This window comes from Herpailurus yagouaroundi, unplaced genomic scaffold (genome assembly GCF_014898765.1).
Source record: "Herpailurus yagouaroundi ecotype Mexico unplaced genomic scaffold, PumYag 215, whole genome shotgun sequence".
Taxonomy (NCBI): domain Eukaryota; kingdom Metazoa; phylum Chordata; class Mammalia; order Carnivora; family Felidae; genus Herpailurus; species Herpailurus yagouaroundi.
Window position 1 is genome coordinate 8027577 of NW_024412446.1, and position 27303 is coordinate 8054879.

The 27303-nt window shown below is 37.1% G+C and overlaps 1 protein-coding gene across 3 annotated transcripts in view; it reads left to right on the forward strand.

Moving 5' to 3' along the window:
* The first annotated feature begins 925 nt into the window (after window positions 1-925).
* NSRP1 (nuclear speckle splicing regulatory protein 1) overlaps window positions 926-27303 on the forward strand; it is a 60883-nt gene continuing 34505 nt past the window's right edge. The window contains exons 1-3 of one of the 3 annotated variants that reach the window (XM_040455437.1): window positions 1265-1442; window positions 2181-2274; window positions 5017-5036. Coding sequence is in view for 1 of the 3 variants with exons in the window: in XM_040455435.1 (XP_040311369.1) it covers window positions 966-985; window positions 2181-2274 (114 nt within the window). In the remaining 2 variants the exon portion in view is untranslated. Of the gene's footprint in view, window positions 986-1264; window positions 1443-2180; window positions 2275-5016; window positions 5037-27303 lie in introns of those variants that run through there. The other 2 variants (XM_040455435.1, XM_040455436.1) reach the window with 2 other exon arrangements.

Genomic DNA, 27303 nt, shown 5'->3' on the forward strand with positions numbered 1-27303 from the left:
CACAAGTAGATTAAAATATCTACTTTTAGATAGATAAACTATGCTAACAATAAAAACTGTCTATATTAAAATCAGATAAAGTACATAAAGAGAAAAAAAGACAGGGTCATTTCTTAATGGTATCATGGTCAATGCAAGAGGACCTAACAATCCTAAATGTTTAAATACCTAAATAATAGGATTTCAAAATCGGTGAGACAAAAACTGACAGAATTAAAAGGAGAAATAAACAAATCCACAATTACAGTTGGAGATTTTAACATCCTTTTGTCAGTAACTGAAAAGATCTCTTTGGCTGCTAGAAAACTAGTTTTGAACAGGTCAAGAGCTGGTGGATGAACAGACGAAAAGCGACTAGAATTTAAAAACAAAACAAAAAATATATATACAACATATAATTTTGATTCCTATATCCAGTATTACCATGATGCTGTTATTAATAATTTCGTCTATGAGCATAGGTCCTATATTAACATACAGATTTTCAGTTGCCAAGTTACCCTGAGCCAGGTATACTCACACTGAAGCCTCGGTGGAAAAAAAAAAAATCGATAGCTTTACGGCAGTGTTTTTCAAACTTGACTATCAAAGCTACCTGCAGGGCTCTGTAATCAGATTGCTGGGCCCCATCCGGGAGTTTCAAATGCAGTAAGCCTGGGAAACCGCCAGAGAATTTGCATTTTAACAAATTCCTGGTGATGCTCCTGGGACCACACTTTGGGAATTGCTGGCCTAGAATTTTGTCATTCCTTTCTTCCCAAAACGTCCAGGCAGCCAGTTGGTTTCCAAACAAAGCCTAAGGCCGTAGGACTCGGGCCCTTGCAAGACGGAAGCAGCTCAAGGGAGGGATTTAGCCGCTAAGTGTTTCAGGCCGCCCAGATCCGCGCGAGAGTGTACGTGATGACGTTGACGTCTGCGTGAGCGTCACGTAGCCGTCGGCCACGTTCAGCGGAGACGGGAGCAAGATGGCGATTCCGGGCAGGCAGTGAGTGATCCGGGAGTTAGGGTTAGGCTGGGAATGAAAGATCACGGCGACTTAGTCTTTGACCGACGAGTAAAAGTGCGCTGGAAGTGAAGGGGCTTTGTCGTCAGGGATAGAGGCGGGGAAAAGCGAGAAATCCTGAGGAACATATTCCCCTCCCCCCCACATTTTCCAGGATGGAAGTCCGAAGTTTGAGGGAGAAACTTGTGAGGAAATAAAGGAAGTTAGGCTGAGGGGCAGAGAGCGAGACTTTTCTATTTTCCAAAAGCTCGGTCTGAGGCCCCTCAGTCTTGCTTCCTACCCCGCGCTTGAGTTTCTCCCTGGTTGGATGCTTTCAGGGGCAATGAGAAGAGACAATTCCTGGCTTCCTTAGAGGGCCTTGTTCTCCTTGGCTGCTCAAGTCCTGATTCCCGCCCTCCCTCCTTGTTTTAGGAATGTTGTGCTGAGAAGCCACAAAAGGGTAGGCATAATAGGGACCTGGGGTATACGTTGCCGCAAGAGAGACAAATATTGTATGTTCTTGAAAGTTTTACCTTTGATGTATAATTCTTACTTTCGATGGAGTTTCCCGTCATCTCGGCATTTTAAAGGCCAAAGCGTGAGAAACTAAATGAGTTGGACCTGATGGGATGGTTTTCTGAGATGCTCCAAGACAGAGCAAATGAGCGCAATAGAATATAATGGGCATTTGTCCCGTGACTTCTTGAGTTTCTCAGTTACTGTAATCTTTTAAAAATGTTTCGTGGGTCACATTACCCAATAACTTATTTTAAACTGTGTAAGTACCCAGTAGGAAAAAAAAAAAAAAAAAAAAACAGCTATTTTCTTGTTCGACCACAAGGATAATTTAGAGTGTTTTAAAATTTTTAGTAGGCATGAAACGAGCGTTCCACTAACATGTTGTTTCTAAAACATTATTTCATCATCTAAAACATTTCTGAACTCTTCAGTTATTTTTTTTATTAAAATGGTATTTGAATTTGGCCCGTGTCAGCAAATAATTACTGAGAAGAGTAATTATAAAATCTTAACACACATTAGAACTTTGAGATCATTGGAAAGCGGAAACCCTGTTTTGTGTTCATAAGCTGTGTGATATGTTTTGACTTGGTAGCTTCATCTGGAAGAAGTAGTGGATGTATTATTTTTTAACATTTAAATATAATGGTGTAATTTCTATTTCAAAAACAAAATGCAGGTATGGGCTTATTTTGCCAAAGAAAGCACAGCAGTTGCACCCTGTTTTGCAAAAACCATCAGTGTTTGGGAATGATTCTGATGATGAGGAGGAGGTAAGGGAACCTATGTTTTTCTATTGCATTATTGGAAATAGAATTTTTTAAATCGAACTTGTGAATTTGATGTCTTTGCTTGCCTTAGTTGTTTGTCATTACAGTGTATCTGGAGTATATTATCATTTACAGAATCATCAAAAGGAATATTTAAAGAAAGACTTTTCACTGATTTTTTTTTCCTTCACTAATGTTACATGGGTAATCTAAGATTTTTTTCAGAAGTTGTGATTTTCAGTTATTTCTAAGTAGTTACACAAAGCTGTTTTAGACAGCTAATACTAAAGTAACAAAATTATTAGTGTAAAGATCCCTGAAAATGAGGTATTAATATGTCACCAATTTCCTAGAAATTTTAATAGCAAAGTAGTTTCTTTTAAGACTACTTTTGTGATTATTAATTGTCTGCTAAATGTAGTTGTTCAGTTTTGTAATTACTGTAGTGCATGAGGTTACAATTGATTGTTCTACAATAATAACACCTAATATGAATATTTTCTATTTTAGCAGCCAAAACTATGTTTTCCTGTGAAATCTACAGCTTATAGCAGAAACAACCTCAAATGTATGCTTATGTCTTGAGTCATTTTCTGTATTTCTGAAAGACCTTTGCATCAGTTAGTCTGATAGTTCCTTTGGTCTGGCAGAAAGATAGCTTCTCTTTTTACTCATTTTATAATGACGTAGGTAGGTAATTGAACATATTTGATACTTCTTTGCTTTTGCTTTCTTTCTGTTGAAGAAACTGGCTCCAGACACTGTCTACTTCCCTACATTCTGCCCCAGGCAACTATCTCATTGTGATTTTGATTTGCATTTCTCTGATGGCCAGGGATGTTGGCCATTCATGTATCATCTTTGGAGAAATGTCTATTCATATCATTTATGTATTTTAAAATTGAATTATTGCCCTTTTATGAGTTACAAGATTTCTTTATATATTCTAGATATAAACAAGTCCCTTGTTAGATATAATTTAAATATTTTTTCCCATTCTTTTGTCTTTTCACTTTCTTGATAGGATCCTTTGAAGCACAAAAGTTCAATTTTGAGAAAGTCCAATTTATTTTTTTCATAGGTTTCTATTGCTTTGGTGTCATACCTAATAAACCACTTAATCCATTGCAATGAAGATTTATACTCGTGTTGTAGTTTTACCTCTTAAATTTAGGTCTGTGATCCATTTTGAGTTAATTTTTGTGTATGGTATGAGGTAGGGGTCCTACTATTAGGACCTAGGTCCTAATAGTAATAATACTATTATTTGCATATGGATATCCAATTGTCCCATAGCATTTGTTGAAGGCTATCCTCCATTGAATTGATAGCACCCTTGTAGTTTGTTTTAATGTGCCTTTTCTTTTCTTTTCGTTTTAATTTTAGAGGATGGGAGGCACCTGGGTGGCTTAGTTGGTTAAGTGTCTGACTCTTGATCTTGGCTTGGGTCGTGATCTCAAAGTTCCTGAGTTTGAGCCATTGTCAGGCTCTGTGCTGACAGTGTGGAACCTGCTTGGGGTTCTTCCTCTTCCCCTATCTCTGCCCCTCCCTCCACACACCCCCCCCCAATAAAGAAACTTAAAAAAATAAAGAATTCAAAGAAGAAAGAAAAAAAAAAAACCTGAAAAATAGCGGTGGGGGGTGGGAGGGATGAGAGAGAGGAAGAGAGAGAATCCTAAGCAGGCTCCATCTCCATGATTTGGAGCTTGCTCCCACGACCCTGGATCATGACCTGAGCCAAAATCAAGAGTTGGTTGCTCAACCAGCTGAGCCACCCAGCCCCACAAATATTTTTTTAAGTCATCCTACCATGGATATGCTTATTCTAATGTTTCATGTAAATCGTCTTGGCACACCATATAATACAAAGCAAAATATTTGAGAAGGATGGATGTACACAAGTGATCTAGAAAGTATAGTCATATTACTGCTCTTTCTTTTCCATTGTGAAATGAGGCTGGTGTACAGTGAGGCTAGAGCTAGAGAAAGCTAGGGCTAAGCCATTTTGCTCTATCTTCATTCTGTCCCTCCCTGCCTCCTCCCATTCTTTTACATAAAGGGACTTTAATGCAGAGAACTGCTTACATAAGTAATGGAAGACTTAAGCCAAAAAGAGAATAGATGGTGAGGCAACCCAGAGATGAGTCAGTGGTGATAAATGGAGGGATACAGGTAGGATACAGGTCCTGGAGGCCAAGGGCTAGGGTTATCTGGTGGGAACTAGACTCTTCCCGAAGGAGCTGAAGCCACTTAGGGAGGTTCAGTTTTAGGTAGAGAAAAAGGCAGGGTGGAATTCCTTGTTTTTTCCCTTTCTTCTACCTGCCAATAGATCATTTTTGTCTTCCATTGGTAGAGCTCAGCCAGAAGCCAACTGACAAGCTGCAGCTTAGTTCTTAATGAACAGGATGTAAAACTTTTCTTCAGTATGCCTTACCAATAAGATCAGTCTAACGAATTCCAGCTTATTCTTATACTGAGAAATAAATTTCTTAGTTAAGTATTTTTAAATATTTGTGAGGTTTGAATACAAAATCTCTTATTTAAAAAATCAACAGTTTAAGCAACAATAAAGTTTTTCATGCTTTATAAAATATAAAGGTAAATTTTATGGTTCTTTTCCTAAAGAAGGCATTTGGTATACCAGGAGAAGAGCTGCTGTAATGCACATCCTTTTATTGTTATTTATAGCAATTTAGCAGAAGCATTTATGAGCCCAAATTTAAGATCAGACTTTTCCTTCCACAGGTCCAGCAGATGGGGCCCTAGTAAATGAATTCAGTATTAATATATGCTTATATCCAGAGTAAGTTTAAAAACTGGAAAGTGGTAGCCCAGCACTTTAAATTACTATTTAAATAGTTTTAAATTATCAGAACTAATTAGAAATAATATTTGGTTCAAAGGTAGGGGAGATGGTTTTTTACCCCTTATGAGTAAGAGGTTTATATTGTATCCAAATGCAACTGTCTGATCATAAGTATTTGAGTGATTTTGCTATTATAGTAATGTGTTTATTCCATTTTATCCAGTGTATCCTTTTTTCCAGTGCCATTACCACCACCTTCATTACTTATTTTAATACTTTGTAATTAGTTTCCTTATCACCTGTCTCCTTAAATTCGTTTGAAATACTGTTGACAGATTGATCTTTCTAAAGCACAGTTGTATTCACTTATAACCTCCTTGCTTTTGAACTTGATTGTATTTAAAATCTAAACTGCTAATCCTGACATTGGAAGTCTTCCCTATGCTTTGGCTTCAAAATGCTTATTAGCATTTTTTACTAACTGTCCTCCTCTATGCAAAGTACACTGTCATGTTTGTAATTTTTCACAGCTCTGCTTTTCTTCACATTGGAAGTCTCCCCATCCTACGTGTCTATATTACAGCCATCCTTCAAAACCCATTGCAAAAGCTGCTTCCTTCAAGATTTCATACAGTGGGTGCAATCTCATCCTTTTTATGTCAGTCTACTTATCTTAGCACTTAGCTTTTCATACCTTGTGTTGTAAGTTATTTGCATATATCATGTCACTATCTCGGAGTATGAGCTCCATAAGTTAGGATCTGGATATCTATGCTGATACATTTTTTTTAATGTTTATTTATTTATTTTGAGAGAGAGAACGAGAGCGCGAGCACATGCACATGCCCATGAGCAGGGGAGGAGTAGAGAGAGGACAAGCTCCATGCTCTTAGCTCAGTGCCCGCTGTGGGGCTCAAACTCACAAACCGTGAGATCATGACCTGCGTTGAAATCTAAATCAAGAGTCAGAGGCTTAACTAGTAGCCACCAAGGTGCCCCATTCTGGTACACTTACTACAAGTACAGTTATTTACTTAGATGTTTTAGCTGTCTGTATTGTAAAGAGACAGGTAGTAGAGCAAGCCCACTACAGAACTTTGCTTTCATAGTGTGAAAGCAGCCATTAGACAATATATGAATGAATGAGTGTGACTAATAAATATATTCTAATAAAACTTTATTTACAAAAGGAGGGGTGGCTGGATTTGGTTGTAACTTACTGACCCCTGGTCTACACAATTATTCTGAAGAGTACTTGTGATAACCAGTAGTATTTCACAAATTTTATAAGATAGTCTCTGACCAAAATTGATGTTGCATGATAGGTTCAACAAGGAACTTCCTTTTAGATATTTCTCAGTAATGGATGCTTGCTCATTTTGCGTAGCATAGTAACTTTTCCTTTTAATCTTGGCAATTGAAATGCTTATTTCTAGACAATATTCTTGCAAGATCCTATTTTGCACAGTAATTCATAATGCCTTGAAGAAGTATCCATACAACTTGAAAGTTGTTGCAGTTTTGTATCTTTATCCTTTAAGAGGATAAGTTAAATGTATATAATGTACTTAATATAGGGGCGCCTGGGTGGTGCAGTCGGTTAAGCGTCCGACTTCAGCCAGGTCACGATCTCGCGGTCCGTGAGTTCGAGCCCCACGTCAGGCTCTGGGCTGATGGCTCAGAGCCTGGAGCCTGTTTCCGATTCTGTGTCTCCCTCTCTCTCTGCCCCTCCCCCCGTTCATGCTCTGTCTCTCTCTGTCCCAAAAATAAATAAAAACGTTGAAAAAAAATTTTTTTTTAAATATTGCATTTGTACAGTTTATTAAAGCTCTCACTGTGGCCATGTTCATGCCATTAATATTCCTTGAAACTGGAATTTTTAAAATGGCTTATGGAAATTCGTCATATGGATTGTATGTCTCTCTCAAAAATAAATAAACATTAAAAAAATAATTTAAGGGGTGCCTGGGTGGCTCAGTGGGTTGAGTGTCCGACTTTGGCTCAGGTCATGATCTCTGGTTTGTGAGTTCAAGCTCCATGTCAGGCTCTGTGCTGACAGCTCGAAGCCTGGAGCCTGCTTCGGATACTGTGTCTCCCTCTCTCTCTGCCCCTCCCCTGCTCATGCTCTGTCTCTCTCTGTCTCAAAAATAAATAAAACATTAAAAAAATTTTTTTAAATAAATAATTTAAATAAACTTAAAGCATGAGGTAAGGTGAAATAAACAGAATACAAAATTGAATATGTATGATTGTACAAAGCTATATGTACATGTGTAGATAGAAAAATTAAAACTATTATTTTGGATGACAGGATTTGGTTTTTTTTATTTAAAAAAATTTTGTTTATATTTGTTTATTTTTGAGAAACAGTGAGACAAAGTGTGAGCGGGGGAGGGGCAGAGAGAGAAGGAGACACCGAATCTGAAGCAGGCTCCAGGCTGTGAGCAAGAGGTCAGCACAGAGCCTGATGTGGAGCTCGAACCCACAGACTAAGATCATGACCTGAGCCGAAGTCAGACGCTCAACCGACTGAGCCACCCAGGCACCCCTGGTTTTTTTATTTAAAAAATTATTATTGTAATTTTGAAGAATAGAAGGAAATGAGTACTTAAGAAAAAGATAACAATAATTGTATATTCTTGAAGTTAGAAACATTAGCAAGTAACGGGGTTACATAGTACACTTTCATTGCTTTCATTATTGCTTGATCTTTCTCCACTTTAATTCTGATCATTTATTTATTTATTTAAATTTAACTGCATTTATTTTTTTTTTAATTATTTTATTTATTTTGAGAGAGAGAGACAGAGAATCCCAAGCAGTCTCCACACTGTTATCGTGGAGCCTGACACGGGGATCGAACTCAGGAACCATGAGATCATGCCCTGAGCCAAATCAAGAGTTGGATGCTTAACCAACTGAGCCACACAGGTGCCCCTAATTCGAATCTTTTAAAAACATTGTCTTGAAAAGTAGTCTTCATAGTTCTGTTTTTCCTAATGAAAAACTGTTCTTAGTTGGAAGCCTGTTTGGCTTGCTGATGGTAAGAAAAAGTTAAAATACTAATCTATCTGAACCAATAAATTTTCAGTTGTGTTTTTTTTTAATCACTTATATGATTTTCTATTCCTCTGGATAAGTTTGGTACAGTTAAAATGACAGTTTTATATACACATGACAAAGCATATGATGTATGGAAATGGCAGGAAATTTAGGTTATTTTAATAGTAACTAAGAATTTTTTACACTTTTCTCATGCTATTAAAATGAATTCCTGGTAAATTTATGATACTGAATGTATCTAACAGCAGTATAGGCAGTGAGGAATTTAAAGTTATTGTGCAGTTTTGCTAAAAATGCATCCCCTGATTTGCTGTCCAGGAGTGAAACATAAACAAAATGTAAGAGGGGAGAAAAGGACAGCACTAAATGAAATGATAGAATTCTGTTAGGTGTGGGAGAGATGACAAGAGAATTCTATTCTTATTGTTTAAGTAAGCTCTATGCACAGTGTGGGGCTTGAACTCATGACCCTGAGATCAAGAGTCATGCTCTATGGACTGAACCCGTCAGGTGCCCTGAGAATTCTATTCTTATTTTATCTCCCAGTAGGATGGAAATATTAGAGAAGTAGCTGAGAGAACCCAGATTATGAAGATGAGATAAAGTAGGAGTTTTGGGGTTTTTTTTAGGAAGGAAATGATGTATAATCATGAGTCCTTGAAGATATGTAAAGTTGATTTGTGAATCTCTGTTTAAATCTGTGCATTTTTAGCCAAATTTACTTACATTGGCACATGGGCAACTTATTTTTTAAAAATCTTTTTTGGTTTGAAATATAATGCATAAGCATTATTTTATTTTTCAACTCCAGAGTTTTGGTTTCTTTTATAATTTCTGTCACTTTATTGATACTCTCTATTTGATGACACATTGTTCTCATACTTTAGTTATTTAGACATGGTTTTCTTTATTTGAAATCATTCTGTGTATGGATCATACTTTTCTCGTTTCTTTGCATGTCTCTTAATTTTTGGTTTGGAACTGAAAGTTTAAAATAATATAATATGGCAACTCTGGAAACCAGAGCCTTTCTTCTTCCCAAGGTTTAATTTTTTTTTCAACGTTTATTTATTTTTGGGACAGAGAGAGACAGAGCATGAATGGGGGAGGGGCAGAGAGAGAGGGAGACACAGAATCGGAAACAGGCTCCATCCAGGCTCTGAGCCATCAGTCCAGAGCCTGACGCGGGGCTCGAACTCAAGGACCGCGAGATCGTGACCTGGCTGAAGTCGGACGCTTAACCGACTGCGCCACCCAGGCGCCCCACTTCTTCCCAAGGTTTATTGGGATTTTTTGTTGTTTTTTTGTTGTTTTTGTCTTTTACACAGAGACTTTTCTGAACTAATTTTTAAAGTTTATATTTTTTTGTGTGTGTGGCCACTGAAGTCTCTGCTTGGTTAGCTTGGTGGTTAGCTAATGATTTGACAGAGCTAGCTTTTTTTTAAAAATTTTTTTAATATTTATTTATTTATTGAGAGACAGAGAGAGACAGAGCTTGAGCAGGAGAGGGGCAGAGAGAGAGGGAGTCGCAGATTCCAAAGCAGGCTTCAGGCTCTAAGCTCTCAGCACAGAGACGTGCGGCTCGAACTCACGAACCACAAGATCATGACCTAAGCCAAATAGGATGCTCAGTCGGACTGAGCCACCCTGGTGCCCCTGACAGACCTTTCTTTAAATACTTGTAACTAAGTCTCTAGTCTGCCACGAGGCTCTATATGCATGCTGGGCAGGTGTATAGTATACCACTAGGCATTTTACAACTTTGCTTTAGCCTTCACTTCTTGCTTGTGTAGTCTCAGGGTCAGTTGTGAGAGTTTAGGACCTTCTCAGGTTTTTCCTGATCAGGCACAAATGTCTTTGTACGTATGTGGGCTTCATGATCCCCAGGAATATGTTGGAACTTTCAAATCCCCCTATTGAACATCCTATTTCTCAACGTTTCTTTTTAAGCTTTTTGGTTAGCCTATTGTTTACCCCAACTGTTACGCACTGCGCACTGCCGCAGGGAGCCCTGAAGTTCAGCAGTTGTCTTTGATTGTTTTTGACAGACACCCCCAGGGAAAAGGCTGTTTTACTTTGGCACTCTGTCACGTCAAATAAAGACTGCCTACTGAGTGGTGTCTTCAGGGAACCACCAGACAGGTCCAATAATAATTCTCTGGAATAGGGGTTTTGAAGGAGCTCTAACCCCATTCTGCCTCCTCTAGTGGCTGCCAGACTGCTGGTTTCTGCCATGATTGTGGGCTGTTGTTTTAGGCTACCATGGCATTAGGGAGGGGATGATGGAAATAGGGAAAGTTAAAACACCACAAAGTTCTTAGTGAAATTCAGCTATTCTTGAATAAATGCTCCCTGAGCTCCTGTAAGCCTTTGGTTAATTTCCAGAGTTTGGAAAAAAAACTGATTCTGACATTTTTGCCAGTGTTAAAGAGTTTTGTTGGTCCATCCTCTGTCATTTTCAGTGACTGTGACTCTCCAGGTTATCTTTTAAGCTTCTCCAATGCATTTTCGAACACTTCAGACAAAGTCATCTTCTTGGTTTTAAAATCACTATTGACTTCTCCTTGCTTTTAGAATTAAGACCAGCATCTTATTTTTTACCTGCAAAGCTATGCATTATCTTGCTGTTCTCTTTAGCTCTTTTCCACTTCCCTGCCCTATTTTATTCTTTAAAATTGCCTTAGGTCATCTAAGTGAATTTTAGTGTCACTTTCAAGGTACACATTGAAAAAACTAGAAATTTTGATTGGACTTGTATTGGATTTATAGGTACTATAGAAGAGAATTGATATTTTAATATTTTAGTCTTTTCATTTATTTGTTCAGGTATTTTATATATCCTTTAGTACAATTTGAAAATTTCCTCAATTAAGGTCACACCCATCTTTTTTGAGTTTCTTTGTGTCTTTAGTTCTTTTATCTGATATTTATTATTTCTCTGTGTCATGTGTGTGCATGTTATTGCATTCCCTGGAAACTATGTATGGTGATAAACAGAAACTGATAGAAACATTCTTTAATGTTTCTTTAATGAGAGTTGCTTATAAAATTTTATAATTAAATCTGATGTTTGGGCTGTTGGCTTTTGGTACTGTTTCTAGTTTACTAAGAATTTTTATCAAATGAATATTAAATTTTAATCTTTTTAACATCTATTAATATGAGTTTATATTAATTTTTTGAAGTTAAACCATCCTTGTATTCCTAGAATATTTGATTTATTATTTACTTTGATTTGGGGCACTGCACTGATCTTTTTACCAGTGATTTCCATTTCTGAGGTCTTTGACTTAATTTCATTGTTGAGTACTTTTTCGGCATGTGCTCATAAGGGCATTGTTTCCTAAGTTCTTAATTATTAAGGAATGATTGCTTATTGCTTTTGTCACCTAATATCTACTTGAATGTGTGTAGTATTTCTAATGAATAATAAATCATTTCAAAATCCTGTAGATGTTATTTTCCCTAGTATTGAATGCTTTTGTGAGGAAGTACAATACTGTGTTTTATTTTTTTTGTAAATCTTCAAGATGACTTACTTTTTCATTGGCTTGGACAATTAGTATTTTCTTTATTTCTTTAAGTTCAGTGTGTTGTCATGCAAATCATTTTTAATTTTTTCCTGGAATGAATGCATTGTTGTTTTTTACCTAAATATTTTTTTCTTCATTTCACAGAAATTTACTGTCATTGTATCAGTATTTTTTCTGATTCACTTGCTAGGTTATCTTTTTGGAAGATTATCTTTGCCTTTCATATCTTTGTGTATTTATTCATTATTTCACTCAGTAAATCTTTAGTGATTTCTGTTTTGTGCCAGTGAAACAAAGCCATGGCCCTTGTGGAACTTACATTCTAGTGGGAGGAACAGAGGTGATAAATAGTTAACCTAACAGATAAGTAAATTACATGTTAATTTAGAAGATGTCAAAGACTGAGCTTCTGACTTTTGATTTTAACTCAGGTCATGATCCCAGGATCGTGGGATCGAGCCCCGTGTTGGGCTCCATGCTGAGCATAGAGCCTGCTTGGGATTCTCTCTCTCTGTCTCTTTCTCTCTCTCTTTCTCTTTTGTCTCTCTCTGTCTCTTTCTCCTGCCCCTCCCTCACTTGTGCACTCTCTCTAAAATAAAAATAATAATAATAATAATAATAATAATAATAATAAAGAAGGTGTCAAGGACTAAGAAAATGTAAAGCCAGGTAGGATGAGAGAGTTAAATAGATATTTGGGGAAATTACTTGATTTTTGTCTTTTTCTCTGCATTAACCATTATTATCTTAAACCTTTGTCAGTATTTCAGTTATATCTTTTTTTCAGTTATATGTTTTTTGCTCTTTTTAATTTATTTACTAGCTTTAATGGTGGTGTTTCAGTCCTCAATATGTTAGCTCTGCAGTCTCCTTTCTATCCCTTTTATTGTTTTATTATCTGACCATTAACTCATTTGATTTAATTTGATCTTATTTTCAAAGAATTGTACAGAGAAGAGAGGAGATGGAGGTGATAACTTGAAGGAATAATAGAGTTGGTGGAATTTTCCTTTTTGTGGTTTTCTTAGGATAGAGGTGAATTATGGATGTTTAGGCTGGAAGGGAAGAATCTGAAGGAAAAAGATTATACAGCTACGGACACTAAGGTGTCAAGGAAGTAAATTGGCATATATCACACACAGAGTCCTTTGGTAATAGTTAGATTTTGAATCCAGAAAATCTGCCTGATTCCAAAGTCCATGCTTTTAACATTGTAATGTACTCCCTATGAGAAGTAGTTTGTTTATAGTGGAATTTAAAAAATTTTTTAATGTTTATTTACTTTTGAGACAGAGAGAGGCAGAGCGCGAGTGAGGGAGGGGCAGAGAGAGGGGGAGACACATAATCCGAAATAGGCTCCAGGCTCTGAGCTGGCAGCACAGAACCCGATGTGGGGATTGAACCCACAAACCTTGAGATCATGACCTGAGCCGAAGTTGGACGCTCAACTGACTGAGCCACCCAGGCGCCTATAGTGGAATTTTAAAACTTTGAGAGAATGGATTTCAGAAGCAATAGAAAAAGGGTTAGTCAGGGGACTGGCAGAGATCAGATAGACTTCAAAGAGTGCATCTTGTTTACTAGTTGGAAAAGGAACACAAATAGAAGTTATGTTGAGACATGGTTTTTACCATGTGAGATTACACAACTCTGCCTTCTGGTGACTTAGGAATATTTTGAGGAGATGGGGCTATTAATTTTCAACAAAGTGGGTATCCAGTTGTCCAGAATACTTAAAAAAATTTTTTTGTTAACGTTTGTTTTTGAGAGAGAGAGACAGAGTGCAAGCAGGGGAGGGGCAGAGAGAGGAGACAGAATCCGAAGCAGACTCCAGGCTCTGAGCTGTCAATATAGAGCCTGAACGCGGGGCTCGAACCCATCAGCCATGAGATCATGACCTGAGCTGAAGTTGGACGCTTAACTGACTGAGCCAGCCAGGTGCCCCCAGAATTTTTTTTTTGACCAGTTTATTCCAGGGGTTTTAGCGGAAGTGTTACTACTTCCAGAGGAGCATTAAGAAATTTTTGGAGTGGCTTTTGCTTATTGTAGTATTGAAAGTATTACACCATTTTTTTTTTTAATCCAAGTTAGTTAACAAATAGTGTAATAATGATTTCAGGAGTAGAATTCAGTGATTCATCACTTACATGTAACACCCAGTGCTCCTCCCAACAGGTACCTTCCTTAATGCCCATCACCCCTCAGCCCTCCAGCAACCCTCAGTTTGTTGTCTGTATTTGAGTTTCTTATGGTTTGTCTCCCTCTCTCTTTTTATCTTATTTTTCCTCCCCCCACCCATCTGTTTTTGATGTAGACCAGGCAAGATAGATATTCTGCATTTCATGACCCCCATCCATATAGGTTAAATCCCTCTGAACATTTATATAGATCAAAAACTATAATTTTATGAGCCTAGACCTAAGTTCTTTTTACATATAAACACAAAATATGTTTTGTACATTTTATTTTTATTAAATAAATTTTAATAAAATAAAAATTTAAATACTTTTTAATTAAAAAGTATTGATTTTGCACGGTATAGTGTATGCTAACATTTCCCCTAATTTAACCATTTTGTAGATTGAGGGAAGATTATATCTTATTTTGTTTAAAACTTTACAAAAAAAAACTTTACAGAGAGTTCCCCATTTAAGAAAATCAGGTCACTTGTCAACAGTGTCACTTGTGGTATTTGAGTCACCAGTTCTGCAGTCAGCATTTGTATCTGTAGCATTAATAGTGATTACAGTGAGTCTACATAGTAGAAGCTTTTGATAACTACTGTCTTCTGATGTGCTTATGCATTTACATTTTGAAATAGTTTATGTTTTTCCATTATAAGTTACTTCCCTTTATTCTGTATAGTTCTTTATGGATGTATATATGTGTATCCAAAACTGCACAAGAAAGAAGAAATATGTATATAGGTTTTAAAAATTACATGTAGAGAGTTATGTGTGTTTCATTTCAGTATAAAGGGCCCTATAAAAGGGTATTGAGTATAACAGGACTTAGAAATACTGTTCTGTGCCTTTCCCAATGATGTAAAATGACTCATTTATTATATATTAAATACCCATACATATGTGGGTCTGTTCTCTAGACTGTTCTCTTCCATTAATTTCTTTCTCTAATGATGTTCTATAATGCAGTTTTACTTCAATTACTTCATTATAATCTGGTTTGATATACAGTAGTACATAGAATAAGAAAAAGTAGTATTTATTGAGCACTTGCTATTTGTTAGCCATTGTTCTGTTTTATGTGAATAAATTCATACAGTCATCACAATAACACTAAATATTACTGTATTTTGTTAAATCTAAGATGCTTTGTTAGTGATGCTTTCTTGATGTTACCAGAAAGTGTCAGTAGAAAGCTTTCATTTGGCACAGCATTATTGCCTTCTGGGTGACAGCTGTTATTTTAAGACATCATCAATTTCTGATACATTAAAATATGAAAAAATATGTTGTAGAATCATTGAAATAGGGTGTTGTCATCTTCATTTTACAGTTGAGGAAGCAAGCAAAGAGAGTTTAACTTGCCTAAGATCATGTAGTCACTTGATTTCATAGCGCATATGCTTGATTGGGATTTTTTAAATTTATTGATAACATTTTCCAAGCATTTATTGCTGATATATAGCAATAGTTGTTTTTGCTCTAGGTTTATGTTAAATACCCTTTTTCAAGTTAGAGGAGTTGCCCTCTGTTGTAGATTATTCATTCCCAAATCTTCTTATTTATAATTATTGGGTAATCCTGTCTACTGGGTCCATCTCTAGAGAGTTCTCCTATCAGATGCTTCTCCTGGTATATACTTTCTGCCTTGATACTAAGCTTATCCATGAATCTTGCTTTAACCACTGGAATGTGAGTGAAACTGATAAGCTATATCTGAGCAGAAGCTTTCAAAGCCATCTTGTGATTGAGCCGTTGCTTTTCTGCCCTGCCATAGGAACAGCATGTTGTAGATAGGGACTGCCTTCAGCCTGAAATGAAGACAGTATGGACCTACAAACCATCTACAGTGGACACACATCATGAGCAACAGATAGACGTTTATGTTGTAAGGCTTGAGATTTTAATGTTGTTTGTTAACACAGGCTAAATTAGTGGAAGTTGACCAATAATCTAGATTGCTAAAAAATTTTATTAGGCATTTGGATTGAGTTTTATCACATTTTTTTGACATCTGTTACTATGGTGAATTATATTGATAATTTTTCTAAAAAGGGAAACTATTTAAATACTAGAATAAACCCTGCTTAGTCTTCTATTCTTTTATATGTGCAGCTGGATTTTATTTGCTATTTTTTTTATTGTGGAAAAATATACATAACATAAAATTTACCATTTAACCATTTTTAGGTGTGACATTAGGTACATTCATGTTGTGCAATCATCACCACTCTCCGGAACTTTCTTTTTTAATTTTTAAAGTTTATTTATTTATTTATTTATTTATTATTTTTTTAATGTTTATTTTGAGAGAAACCAGGTGCTAATGGGGGAGGAGCAGAGAGAGAAGGAGACCCAGAATCTGAAGCAGGCTCTGAGCTGTCAGCACAGAGCCCAACATGGGGCTCAACCTCATGAACCGTGAGATCATGACCTGAGCCAAAGTTGGAAGCTTAACTGTCTGAGCCACCCAGGCACCCCTAAGTTTATTTTTGAGAGAGACAGAGACAGAGTATGAGGGGGGGAATGACAGAGAGTGAGGGAGACACAGAATCCGAAGCAGGCTCCAGGCTCTGAGCTGTCAGCACAGAGCGTGACGTGGGGCTTGAACCCATAAAGCGTGAGATTATGACCTGAGCTGGTTGGAAACTTAACTGACTGAGCCACCCAGATGCCCCAAAACTTTTTTTTTTCAATATATGAAATTTATTGTCAAATTGGTTTCCATACAACACCCAGTGCTCATCCTAAAAGGTGCCCTCCTCAGTACCCATCACCCACCCTCACCTCCCTCCCACTACCCCAAAACTTTTTAAGTTGTAATATGGAGGTTCCAGTGACCCCCTTTCATGAGGTCTGTAAATTCAAGACTATTTTCATTAGACATTTGGCTTTTTTTTTTTAGTTGTTTTTTTTTTAGTTTTTTTTTTTTTTTAAATTTACATCCACATTAGTTAACATATAGTACAACAATGATTTCAGGAGTAGATTCCTTAGTGCCCCTTACCCATTTAGCCCATCCCCCTTCCCACAACCCCTCCAGTAACCCTCAGTTCTCCATATTTATGAGTCTCTTCTGTTTTGTCCCCCTCCCTGTTTTATATTATTTTTGTGTCCCTTCCCTTATGTTCATCTGTTTTGTCTCTTAAAGTCCTCATATGAGTGAAGTCATGATTTTTGTCTTTCTCTGACTAATTTCACTTAGCATAATACCCTCCAGTTCCATCCACGTAGTTGCAAATGGCAAGATTTCATTCTTTTTGATTGCTGAGTAATACTCCATTGTAAATATATACCACATCTTCTTTATCCATTCATCCACTGATGGACATTTGGGCTCTTTCCATACTTTGGCTATTGTTGATAGTGCTGCTGTAAACACGGGGGTGCATGTGTCCCTTCGAAACAGCATGCCTGAATCCCATGGATAAATGCCTAGTAGTGCAATTGCTGGGTCGTAGGGTAGTTCTATTTTTAGTTTTTTGAGGCACCTCCATACTGTTTTCCAGAGTGGCTGCACCAGCTTGCATTGCCACCAACAATGCAAAAGAGATCCTCTTTCTCTGCATCCTCGCCAACATCTGTTGTTGCCTGAGTTGTTAATGTTTGCCATTCTGACAGGTGTGAGGTGGTATCTCATTGTGGTTTTGATTTGGATTTCCCTGATGATGAGTGATGTTGAGCATGTTTTCATGTGTCGGTTGGCCATCTGGATGTCTTCTTTGGAGAAGTGTCTATTCATGTCTTTTGCCCATTTCTTCACTGGATTATTTGTGTTTTGGGTGTTGAGTTTGATAAGTTCTTTGTAGATTCTGGATACTAACCCTTTATCTGATACGTCGTTTGCAAATATCTTCTCCCATTCTGTCGATTGCCTTTTAGTTTTGCTGATTGTTTCCTTTGTTGTGCAGAAGCTCTTTATTTTGATGAGGTCCCAATAGTTCATTTTTGCTTTTGTTTCCCTCCCTTCTGGAGACATGTTGAGTAAGAAGTTGGTGCGGCCAAGATCAAAGAGGTTTTTGCCTGCTTTCTCCTTGAGAATTTTGATGGCTTCCTGTCTTATATTTAGGTCTTTCATCCATTTTGAGTTTATTTTTGTGTATGGTTTAAGAAAGTGGTCCAGGTTCATTCTTCTGCATGCCACTGTCCAGTTTTCCCCGCACCACTTGCTGAAAAGACTCTTTATTCCATTGGATATTCTTTCCTGCTTTGTCAAAGATTAGTTGGCCATATGTTTGTGGGTCTATTTCTGGGTTCTCTATTCTGTTCCATTGATCTGAGTGTCTATTCTTGTGCCAGTTCCATACTGTCTTGATGGTTACAGCTTTGTAGTATAGCTTGAAGTCTGGGATTGTGATGCCTCCCGCTTTGGTTTTCTTTTTCAAGATTGCTTTGGCTAATCTGGGTCTTTTCTGTTTCCATACAAATTTTAGAATTATTTGTTCTAGTTCTGTGAAGAATGCTGGTGTTATTTTGATAGGGATTGCATTGAATATGTAGATTGCTTTGGGTAGTATCGGCATTTTAACAGTATCTGTTCTTCCTATCCAGGAGCATGGAGTCTTTTTCCATTTTTTTGTGTATTCTTCAGTTTCTTTCATAAGCTTTCTATAGTTTTCAGCGTATAGATTTTTCACCTCTTTGGTTAGATACATTCCTAAGTATTTTATGATTTTTTGTGCAACTGTAAATGGGATCGATTCCTTGATTTCTCTGTCACTTCATTGTTGGTATATAGGAATGCAACCGATTTCTGTGCATTGATTTTGTATCTTGCAACTTTGCTGATTTCATGAATCAATTCTAGCAGTTTTTTGGTGGAATCTTTTGGGTTTTCCATATAGAATATCATGTCATCTGCAAAGAGTGAAAGTTTGACCTCCTGGCCGATTTGGATGCCTTTTATTTCTTTGTGTTGTCTGATTGCAGAGGCTAAGACTTCCAATACTATGTTGAATAACAGTGGCGACCGTGGACATCCCTATCTTGTTCCTGACCTTAGGGGGAAAGCTCTCAGTTTTTCCCCATTGAGGATGATATTAGTGTTGGGTCGTTCATATATGGCTTCTATAATCTCAAGATATGCCCCTTCTATCCCTACTTTCTTGAGGGTTTTTATTAAGAAAGGATGCTGTATTTTGTCAAATGCTTTCTGTGCATCTATTGAGAGGATCATATGGTCCTTGTCCTTTCTTTTATTGATGTGATGAATCACCTTAATTGTTTTACGGATATTGAACCAGCCCTGCATCCCAGGTATAAATCCCACTTGGTTGTGGTGAATAATTTTTTTAATGTATTGTTGGATCTGGCTGGCTAATATCTTGTTGAGGATTTTTGCATCCATGTTCATCAGGGAAATTGGTCTATAGTTCTCCTTTTTAGTGGGGTCTTTGTCTGGTTTTGGAATCAAGGTAATGCTGGCTTCATAGAAAGAGTTTGGAAGTTTTCTTTCCATTTCTATTTTTTGGAACAGCTTCAAGACAATCGGTGTTAACTCTTCCTTAAATGTTTTGTAGAATTCCCCTGGAAAGCCATCTGGCCCTGGACTCTTGTTTTATTATTGTTTTTATTTCTGCTGTGTCGGTTGTGATCTCTCCTCTTTCATTCTTGATTTTATTTATTTGGGTCCTTTCCTTTTTCTTCTTGATCAGACTGGTTAGTGGTTTATCAATTTTGTTAATTCTTTCAAAGAACCAGCTCCTGGTTTCATTGATCTGTTCTGTTTTTTTTGGTTTCAATAGCATTAATTTCTGCTCTAATCTTTGTTAATTCCTGTTCTCTGCTAGTTTTTGGTTTTATTTGTTGTTCTTTTTCCAGCTCCTTAAGGCATAAGGTTAGGTTGTGTATCAGATCTTTCTTCCTTCTTTAGGAAGGCCTGGATTGCTATATACTTTCCTCTTATGACGGCCTTTGCTGAATCCCAGAGGTTTTGGGTTGTGGTGTTATCATTTTAATTGACTTCCATATACTTTTTAATTTCTTCTTTAACTTCTTGGTTAGCCCATTCATTCTTTAGTAGGATGTTCTTCCATCTCCAAGTATTTGTTACCTTTCCAAATTTTTTCTTGTGGTTGATTTCGAGTTTCATAGCGTTGTGGTCTGAAAGTATGCATGGTATGATCTCAATCTTTTTGTACTTACTTAGGGCTGATTTGTGTCCCAGTGTATGGTCTATTCTGGAGAAGGTTCCATGTGCACTGGAGAAGAATGTATATTCTGCTGCTTTAGGACGAAATGTTCTGAATATATCTGTTAAGTCCATCTGGTCCAGTGTGTCATTCAAAGCCAGTGTTTCATTGTTGATTTTTTGGTTAGATGATCTGTCCATTGCTGTGAGTGTGGTGTTGAAGTCTCCTATTATGGTATTACCATCGAAGAATTTCTTTATGTTTGTGATTAATTGATTTATATATTGGGGTGCTTCCACATTTGGTGCATAAATGTTTACAATTGTTAGGTCTTCTTGGAGGATAGACCCCTTGATTATGATATAATGCCCTTCTGCATCTCTTGATACAGTCTTTATTTTAAAGTCTAGATTGTCTGATATAAGTATGGCTACTCCAGCTTTCTTTTATTGACCATTGGCATGATTGATGGTTCTCCATCCCCTTATTTTCAATCTGAAGGTGTCTTTAGGTTTAAAGTGGATCTCTTGTGGGGCACCTGGGTGGCTCAGTCTGTTAAGCAACTGACTTCATCTCAGGTCATGATCTCACGGTTTGTGGGTTTGAGGTCTGCATTGGGCTCTGTGCTGATAGCTCTGAGCCTGGAGCCTACTTCGGATTCTGTGTCTCCCTCTCTCTGCCCCTCCCCCGCTCGTGCTCTGTCTCTCTCTTTCTCTCTCAAAAATAAATAAAATGTAAAAAAAAATTATTTTTGTTTTAAAGTGGGTCTCTTGTAAACAGCATATAAATGAATCTTGCTTTCTTACCCATTCTGTTACCCTATATCTTTTGATTGGAGCATTGAGTTCATTGACGTTTAGAGTGAGTACTAAAAGATATGAATTTATTGCCATTATGATGCTTGTAGAGTTGGAGTTTCTGGTGGTGTTCTCTTGTCCTTTCTAATCTTTGTTGCTTTTGGTATTTATATATATATGTATTTTCCCCCCCATCTTTTCTCCCCTCAGAGAGTCCCCCCTCTTAAAATTTCTTCCAGGGCTGGTTTAGTGGTCACAAACTCCTTTAATTTTTGTTTGTCTGGGATATTTTATATTTCTCCTTCTGTTTTGAATGACAGCTTTGCTGGATAAAGAACTCTTGGCTGCATATTTTTCTGATTCAGCACACTGAATATATCCTGCAACTCCTTTCTGGCCTGCCAAGTTTCTGTGGGTAGGTCTGCTGCAAACCTGATCTGTCTTCCTTGTAGGTTAGAGACTCCCCCCCCCCCCCCCCCCATGCTGCTTTCCTGATTCTCTCCTTGCCTGAGTATTTTGTGAATTTGACTATGATATATGCCTTGTTGATGGTTGGTTTTTGTTGAATCTGATGGGGGTCCTCTGTGCTTCCTGGATTTGGATGTCTGTGTCTTAACCCAGGTTGGGAAAGTTTTCTGCTATGATTTGCTCACATAACCCTTCTTACCCCTGTTTCTCCCTCTTCTGGGACCCCTATGATTCTGATGTTGTTCCTTTTAATGAGTCACTGATTTCTCTAATTCTTAAATTGTGCTCTTTTGCCTTCATCTCCCTCTTTTTCTGCTTCACTGTTCTCTATGTTTGTCCTCTATATTGCTGATTCTCTGTTCTGCTTTATCCATCCTTGCTGCCGCTGCATCCATCCGTGATTGCAGCTCAGTTATAGCATTTTTAATTTCATTCTGGCTATTTTTTACTTCTCTTATCTCTGCAGAAAGGGATTCTAATCTATTTTCGACTCCAGCTAGTATTCTTACTATATCGTGATTCTAAATTTTGGTTCAGACATCTTGCTTGTATCTGTGTTGGTTAAATCCCTGGCTGTCATTTCATCGTGCTCTTTCTTTTGGGGTGAATTCCTTCGTTTTGTAATTTTGAAGGGAGAAAAGGAATTAATGAGGCAGAAAAATTAAAATTAAAAAAATTAAAATAAAAAAATTAAAAAATTTAAAACACACACACAGAAATGAAATAAATGATGCTAAATCCTAGGTGTGTTTTGGTCTGAGTGTTGAATGTGGTTTGGCAGATTAGAGAAAAAAAAGGAGGGGGGAAAACAAAAAAAAAGGAAATCGTTTGAGAATCTGAAAAAATGAATACAGTGGAGTAGACTAAAATGAGATGATGGAAGTAATATCGAATTTGAAAAAATATACACAGAAGTAAAGAATATAGTAGAAAAAAATTAAAGGAAAATATTTTTAATGAAAACAAATGAATTTTTTCTTTTTCTATATTCAAGAAAAAGAAAAACAAAAAAGAAAAAAGAAAAGAAAGGAAATCGTTTGAAAATTTGAAAAAGTGAATACACTGTAGTAGACTAAAATAAAATGATGGAAGTAAAATAGAATTTGAAAAAATTTACATCAAAGCAAAAAATATAGTAAAAAAAGAAGAGTATTTTTAATAGAAATTAAAAATGAAAATGAAGTTTTTCTCTTTCTGCATTCAAGAAAAAGAAAAATGAAAAAGAAAAAAAGGAAAAAGATTGTTTGAAAATTTGAAAAGGTGAATACACTGAAGGAGACTAAAATAAAATGATGGAAGTAAAATAAAACTTGAAAAAATTTACACGAAAGTAAAAAATCAGTAATAAAAATTAAATAAAAATATTTTCAATAAAAATTGAAAATAAAAATGAATTTTTTCTCTTTCTGTATTCAAGAAAAAGAAGTGTAAAGGAGAAAAAAAAAAAGAAAATTGAATAGATGAACCTACTACCAGATTGAAGTAGGACTGAAATTACTTCATTTTCCCCTAGAAGTCAGTCTGTGTCGCGCTTTAGAGTCCATAAACTAAGCTGGCAGTGAGACTTGTGTTCTTGAAGAGCGAAGTTGGCCCAGTTGGGTGGGGCTCAGCATAATGGCTCTGCTCTCCACTAGATGGCACTGCTAGCCTAGTGGGGTGAAGGGTTGGGCTCTTGGTAGGTGTGTATGCGCATGCGCGGGAGCAGTGAAAATGGCGCCACCCAGCTACCCAGTCTGTTCTCCTGGATCAGCAATCGCGCACCCGTCCTCTGTCTTCAGCCTTCATCCACTCCCAGCTTTTTCACTCTCCGTGACCAGGCCCCAGGCAGTACCTCTCTTCCGAGTTTTGTCTCAGATGCGGCTGTTTTCCCCAACCCCTTACTTCTGAAGGACTGCAGCTTTGACCTGTTCTGCCCCTCTGTGGGAGGGTCTCACTGAGCAATGGCTGAATGGGCAATGGCTGAATGTCGGCTGCACACAGGAATGCTTTGCTGGACCCTGCTGCTGCCGGTGCCCTGAGACTATGGCCAGGTGCCAGCCCGCCCCAGAAAAAGTTGGTGAGATAGTGTGGCAGCAGCTTTTCAGGGATTATAGAAAATCACAACACACATAAGGGCACCAGGCTTCGCCCTTAACGACCTTGTTCCAGCACCAGCGAATGTGGCTGTTTTCTGGGGTCTGCTGGGATCAGGTGGCTTCAACAGTCTCTACCAAATGTCCTTCCAGCAGTAGAACCGCTTTTCCCCGTGTGGCCCAACATCCTCCCGGACCCCACTCTCTTCCTGGGGATTCGCCCTTCCCACCAGAGCACTGCCAGGTATCGAGCTGTGGAGTTGCAGACTGCACTCCCCTTGTTAACAGTCTTAATGGAATTTAAACCGTCTCCTTTATCCTTTCTCCCTTTTTAGTTTAGTCCCTGCAGCTGTTTCCAATTTTCCACTTTCTCTCTAGCTGCTTTTGGGGGGGTGCTTTTCCCTGTATTCTCCCCCACCCCCCGTCTCCGTCCTCTCTCTGCTGGCAAAAGCACCTCCCTTCCTGCACCTTCTCGCTCCTCAAGTTCACTTCTCTGCACCACGTACCTGCTGAATTCTGTGGTTCAGGTTGTATGATTGTTGTGTTAATCCTCCAGTCAGGTTTCTAGGTGTGTAGGGTAGTTAGTGTTGGTCTGGCTGTATTTCATGGACACCAGACACACAAAAAACTTCCATGCTGTTCACCATCTTGGCTCTTCCCTTGACATTGGCTTTTTTACCGTTTTTCTCAGAAGCGTACAGTGGGGTTTTCCAGAGGCTGCATTACATGTGAATTGCAACAAATTGAATACAGCAAATTTGAGAATCTAGCAATTCTATCACAGAGATAACGTGGTCAGTATTGATAGGATAACACATGAAAGCAAAAGTTCTGTGGGTCCTCAGTAATTTTATTTTATTTTTTAAGTTTATTTTAAGTTTATTTTGAGAGAGAAAGCACAAGTCAGGGAGGGGCAGAGAAGAGAGGGAGAAAGAGAGAGAATACCAAGCAGACTCCACATTGTCAGTGTAGAGTGCAGAGCCCGACACAGGGCTGGAACCCACAAAATGTGAGATCATGACCTGAGCCAAAGTCAGACACTTAACCAACTGAGCCACCCACGTGCCCCTGGGTCCTGAGTAATTTTAAGAAGTATTAAAAAAAGGTCCTGAGGAGTGCCTGGGTGGCTCAGTCAGTTGAGCATCTGACTCGGTTTCAGTTCAGGTCATGATCTCACGTTTCATGAGTTCGAGCCCCACATCGGGCTCTGAGCTGACAGCATGGAGCCTGCTTGGGTTTCTCTCTCCCTTTTTCTCTGCCCCTCCCCCGCTTGTGCTGTCTCTGTCTCTCTCAAAATAAGTAAATAAACTTAAAAAAAAAAAAGGTCCTGAAACCAAAATATTTAACAACCTCTGCTCTAGAATAGTAAAAAAGGAAAGTATTTTCCTTTAAAATATGTTAAAATGCAAAGTAATTTATTTGCATTTTGTCCTTCACTATTTTGATTTCTTCTTTTTTTAAATCTGTTCACATTTCTACTTTTTCAGCTAATGTTGGCCATTTAAATTTTCTTAAGTAATTTTTTTTTTTTTTTTTTAGGGATTCAAATCATATTTGTAGAGAATTTCAGTAGTAGCTAAAATGTCTTCTGAAATCTCTTCTGGATTTGTAATTGTCTGCTTTTTATTCCTGATGTTTGCTTTCTCTCCTTTTTCTTAGACCTGATAAAAGTTTGCCTATATTATTTACTACCTTTTTCAAGAATCAGCTTTTTTGATTATTGATTATCTGCTATTTTTTAGTTTTTTAGTCTTCTATTTTATGATATTTTATTACTTTGTTATTTTCTTGTAACTTTTTTTTTAAGATTTTATTTTTAAGTAATCTCTACACTCAACATAGGGCTCGAATTTATAGCCCTGAGAATTAAGAGTCACACGTTTTATGGATTGAGCCAGCGAGGCATATTTGAAAGAGTTTGGTTTTGTATAGAATTCCAAGTTCAAAATTATTTTCCTTCAGAACTTTTACTTTTTTATTTTTTTTTAAATCATTTACTTATTTATTTATTTATTTATTTATTTATTTATTTATTTAGAGAGAAGGGGAGGGGCAGAGAGAAGGAGAGAGAGAAAATCCCAAGCAGGCTTCACACTATCTATCAGCATGGAGCCAATATGGGGCTCAAACTCACAAACTGTTAGGTTATGACCTAAGCCAAAACCAAGCTGGCTGCTTGACTGAGCGAGCCATCTAGGTGCCCCCTTTCCTTCAGAACTTTTAAATATAATACTTTGTTTTACTTTTATATCCACTCTTTCCAAATGGAGGTGTGTGGTATCAATCTAATTCTTTGTAAGTAATTTGTACTCCCAACTTCCTTCACCAGTTGTTTTTAAGGATTTTTCTCTTTATCCTTGGTGTTCTAAAATTTTACCAGGCTAACTCAAGTTCCTGTGTTCTCACTTTCCAACTAAGGGCAGAAATGAAATCTCTGTTATTTGCCTTTTCCAGAAAATGAGTTAATCTGTCTTCTGTCTTTTCCTGCTCTTTGCATCCCTTATCTCAGAATTTGTAGCACCCTGGGAACCACTCCCACCTTTTCTAGCATTCAGTCTCTTTAAGCAGTTTGCTTTCTTGCCTTTTATATTCTTCAAGTTTCCAGTCCATTGAAGGTATCCCTTCTTGTTTTCTAGCATGATTATGGATTTCTTTTCTGTCATTTCGAAGGTTTGGATTAGGAGGAAAAGGAGGCTGCAACATGTATTAATTTGCCATGTTACGCCAGAAACTTTGCATTGTTTTCCTAGCTTTAAGATCTTGGGCAAATTGTTTAATCTCTCTGAGATTCAGTTCCACATTAAAAACAAACAAACCTGTTTTATAATACTGCCTACTAAAAGTTTAAGGCTTAGAGTATATCTTAAATGCCTAGTACAATGTATGGTATAGAGTAGATGTGTAATTGTGCCTTTATCACTATAATATTAAATGCCTAGTACATTGCATGGCACAGAGTAGAAGTGCAATATATAGTGCCCACATTGCTACAATAAATCTAATGCGTTGTCTGTGTGCAGTAACTATATCATCATTAATCATTAGTCATCTGAAATTTTCTTGTTCTGTCTCCATCCTACTTTGTGTTTGACAGTCATAATTTTGGTAGCCTGGCTTTTTTTTTTTTTTTTTTTTTTGGCTTTTTAATAGAATCTTGATCTTCATGTTGGGTTGTAGCCATTAGCTAAGGGCCATTATGTTAGAAAAATTCCATAAAGAAGGCAATAATAACCATAATTATATTTTGAATTATTTTTTTATTGTGTACAGTCTTACTGCACTCTTTTTACTCATTTTTTTAAACTGACAACTGACAGTTTCTAATTAGAAGACAGTAAAAGCTTTACTTCCAAATTTGCTTTTAAATAACAAAATTAACTTTTTATTTTTCCAAAACTGTACACATCTTCCTCATCTGTTGACAGCCTTTGATACTGCCTATTCCAACTTTACCATAAAAAATTATTAACAATTTTTTTTCCTTTATTTTCTTGTTGTGTTTCAGTGTGTATAGTGAGACAAAAAGTAATAATCCCTCATCTCATTCTTGGATTTATCAAAAGCTGAAAATAAAATAGATCAGATCATTTTCTGGAACAAAATTACTTTATTAGTTTAGTAATAATTTGAGGTTACTTTAAAGATAAGAAGCAGCATTTGGGAGGAGATTCATTTCCTGCCTTTGGGCATTATCTGCAAGAACTACATCTTCAGTGTCAAGAGACTGTGTATGTATAACTGAACTCTAATAAAGTCTGTACTGGGAATGCTGCACACCTGACTTGGTCATTGTGATTATATATTAGGTGCCAAACTGTTGCTTGTCTTTTGAAAAAAAAAAATACATTGCCAAGTGTATTTCATTAAAATTTGCCCTGTGGGGAGGACTACAAGACCTTTGTTGATTATAAGTTTGCTAGTTATTTCCAACATAGTTAATGATGTTCCTTTGGAAAATAAGCTTGTGTTTCTCTTTTCT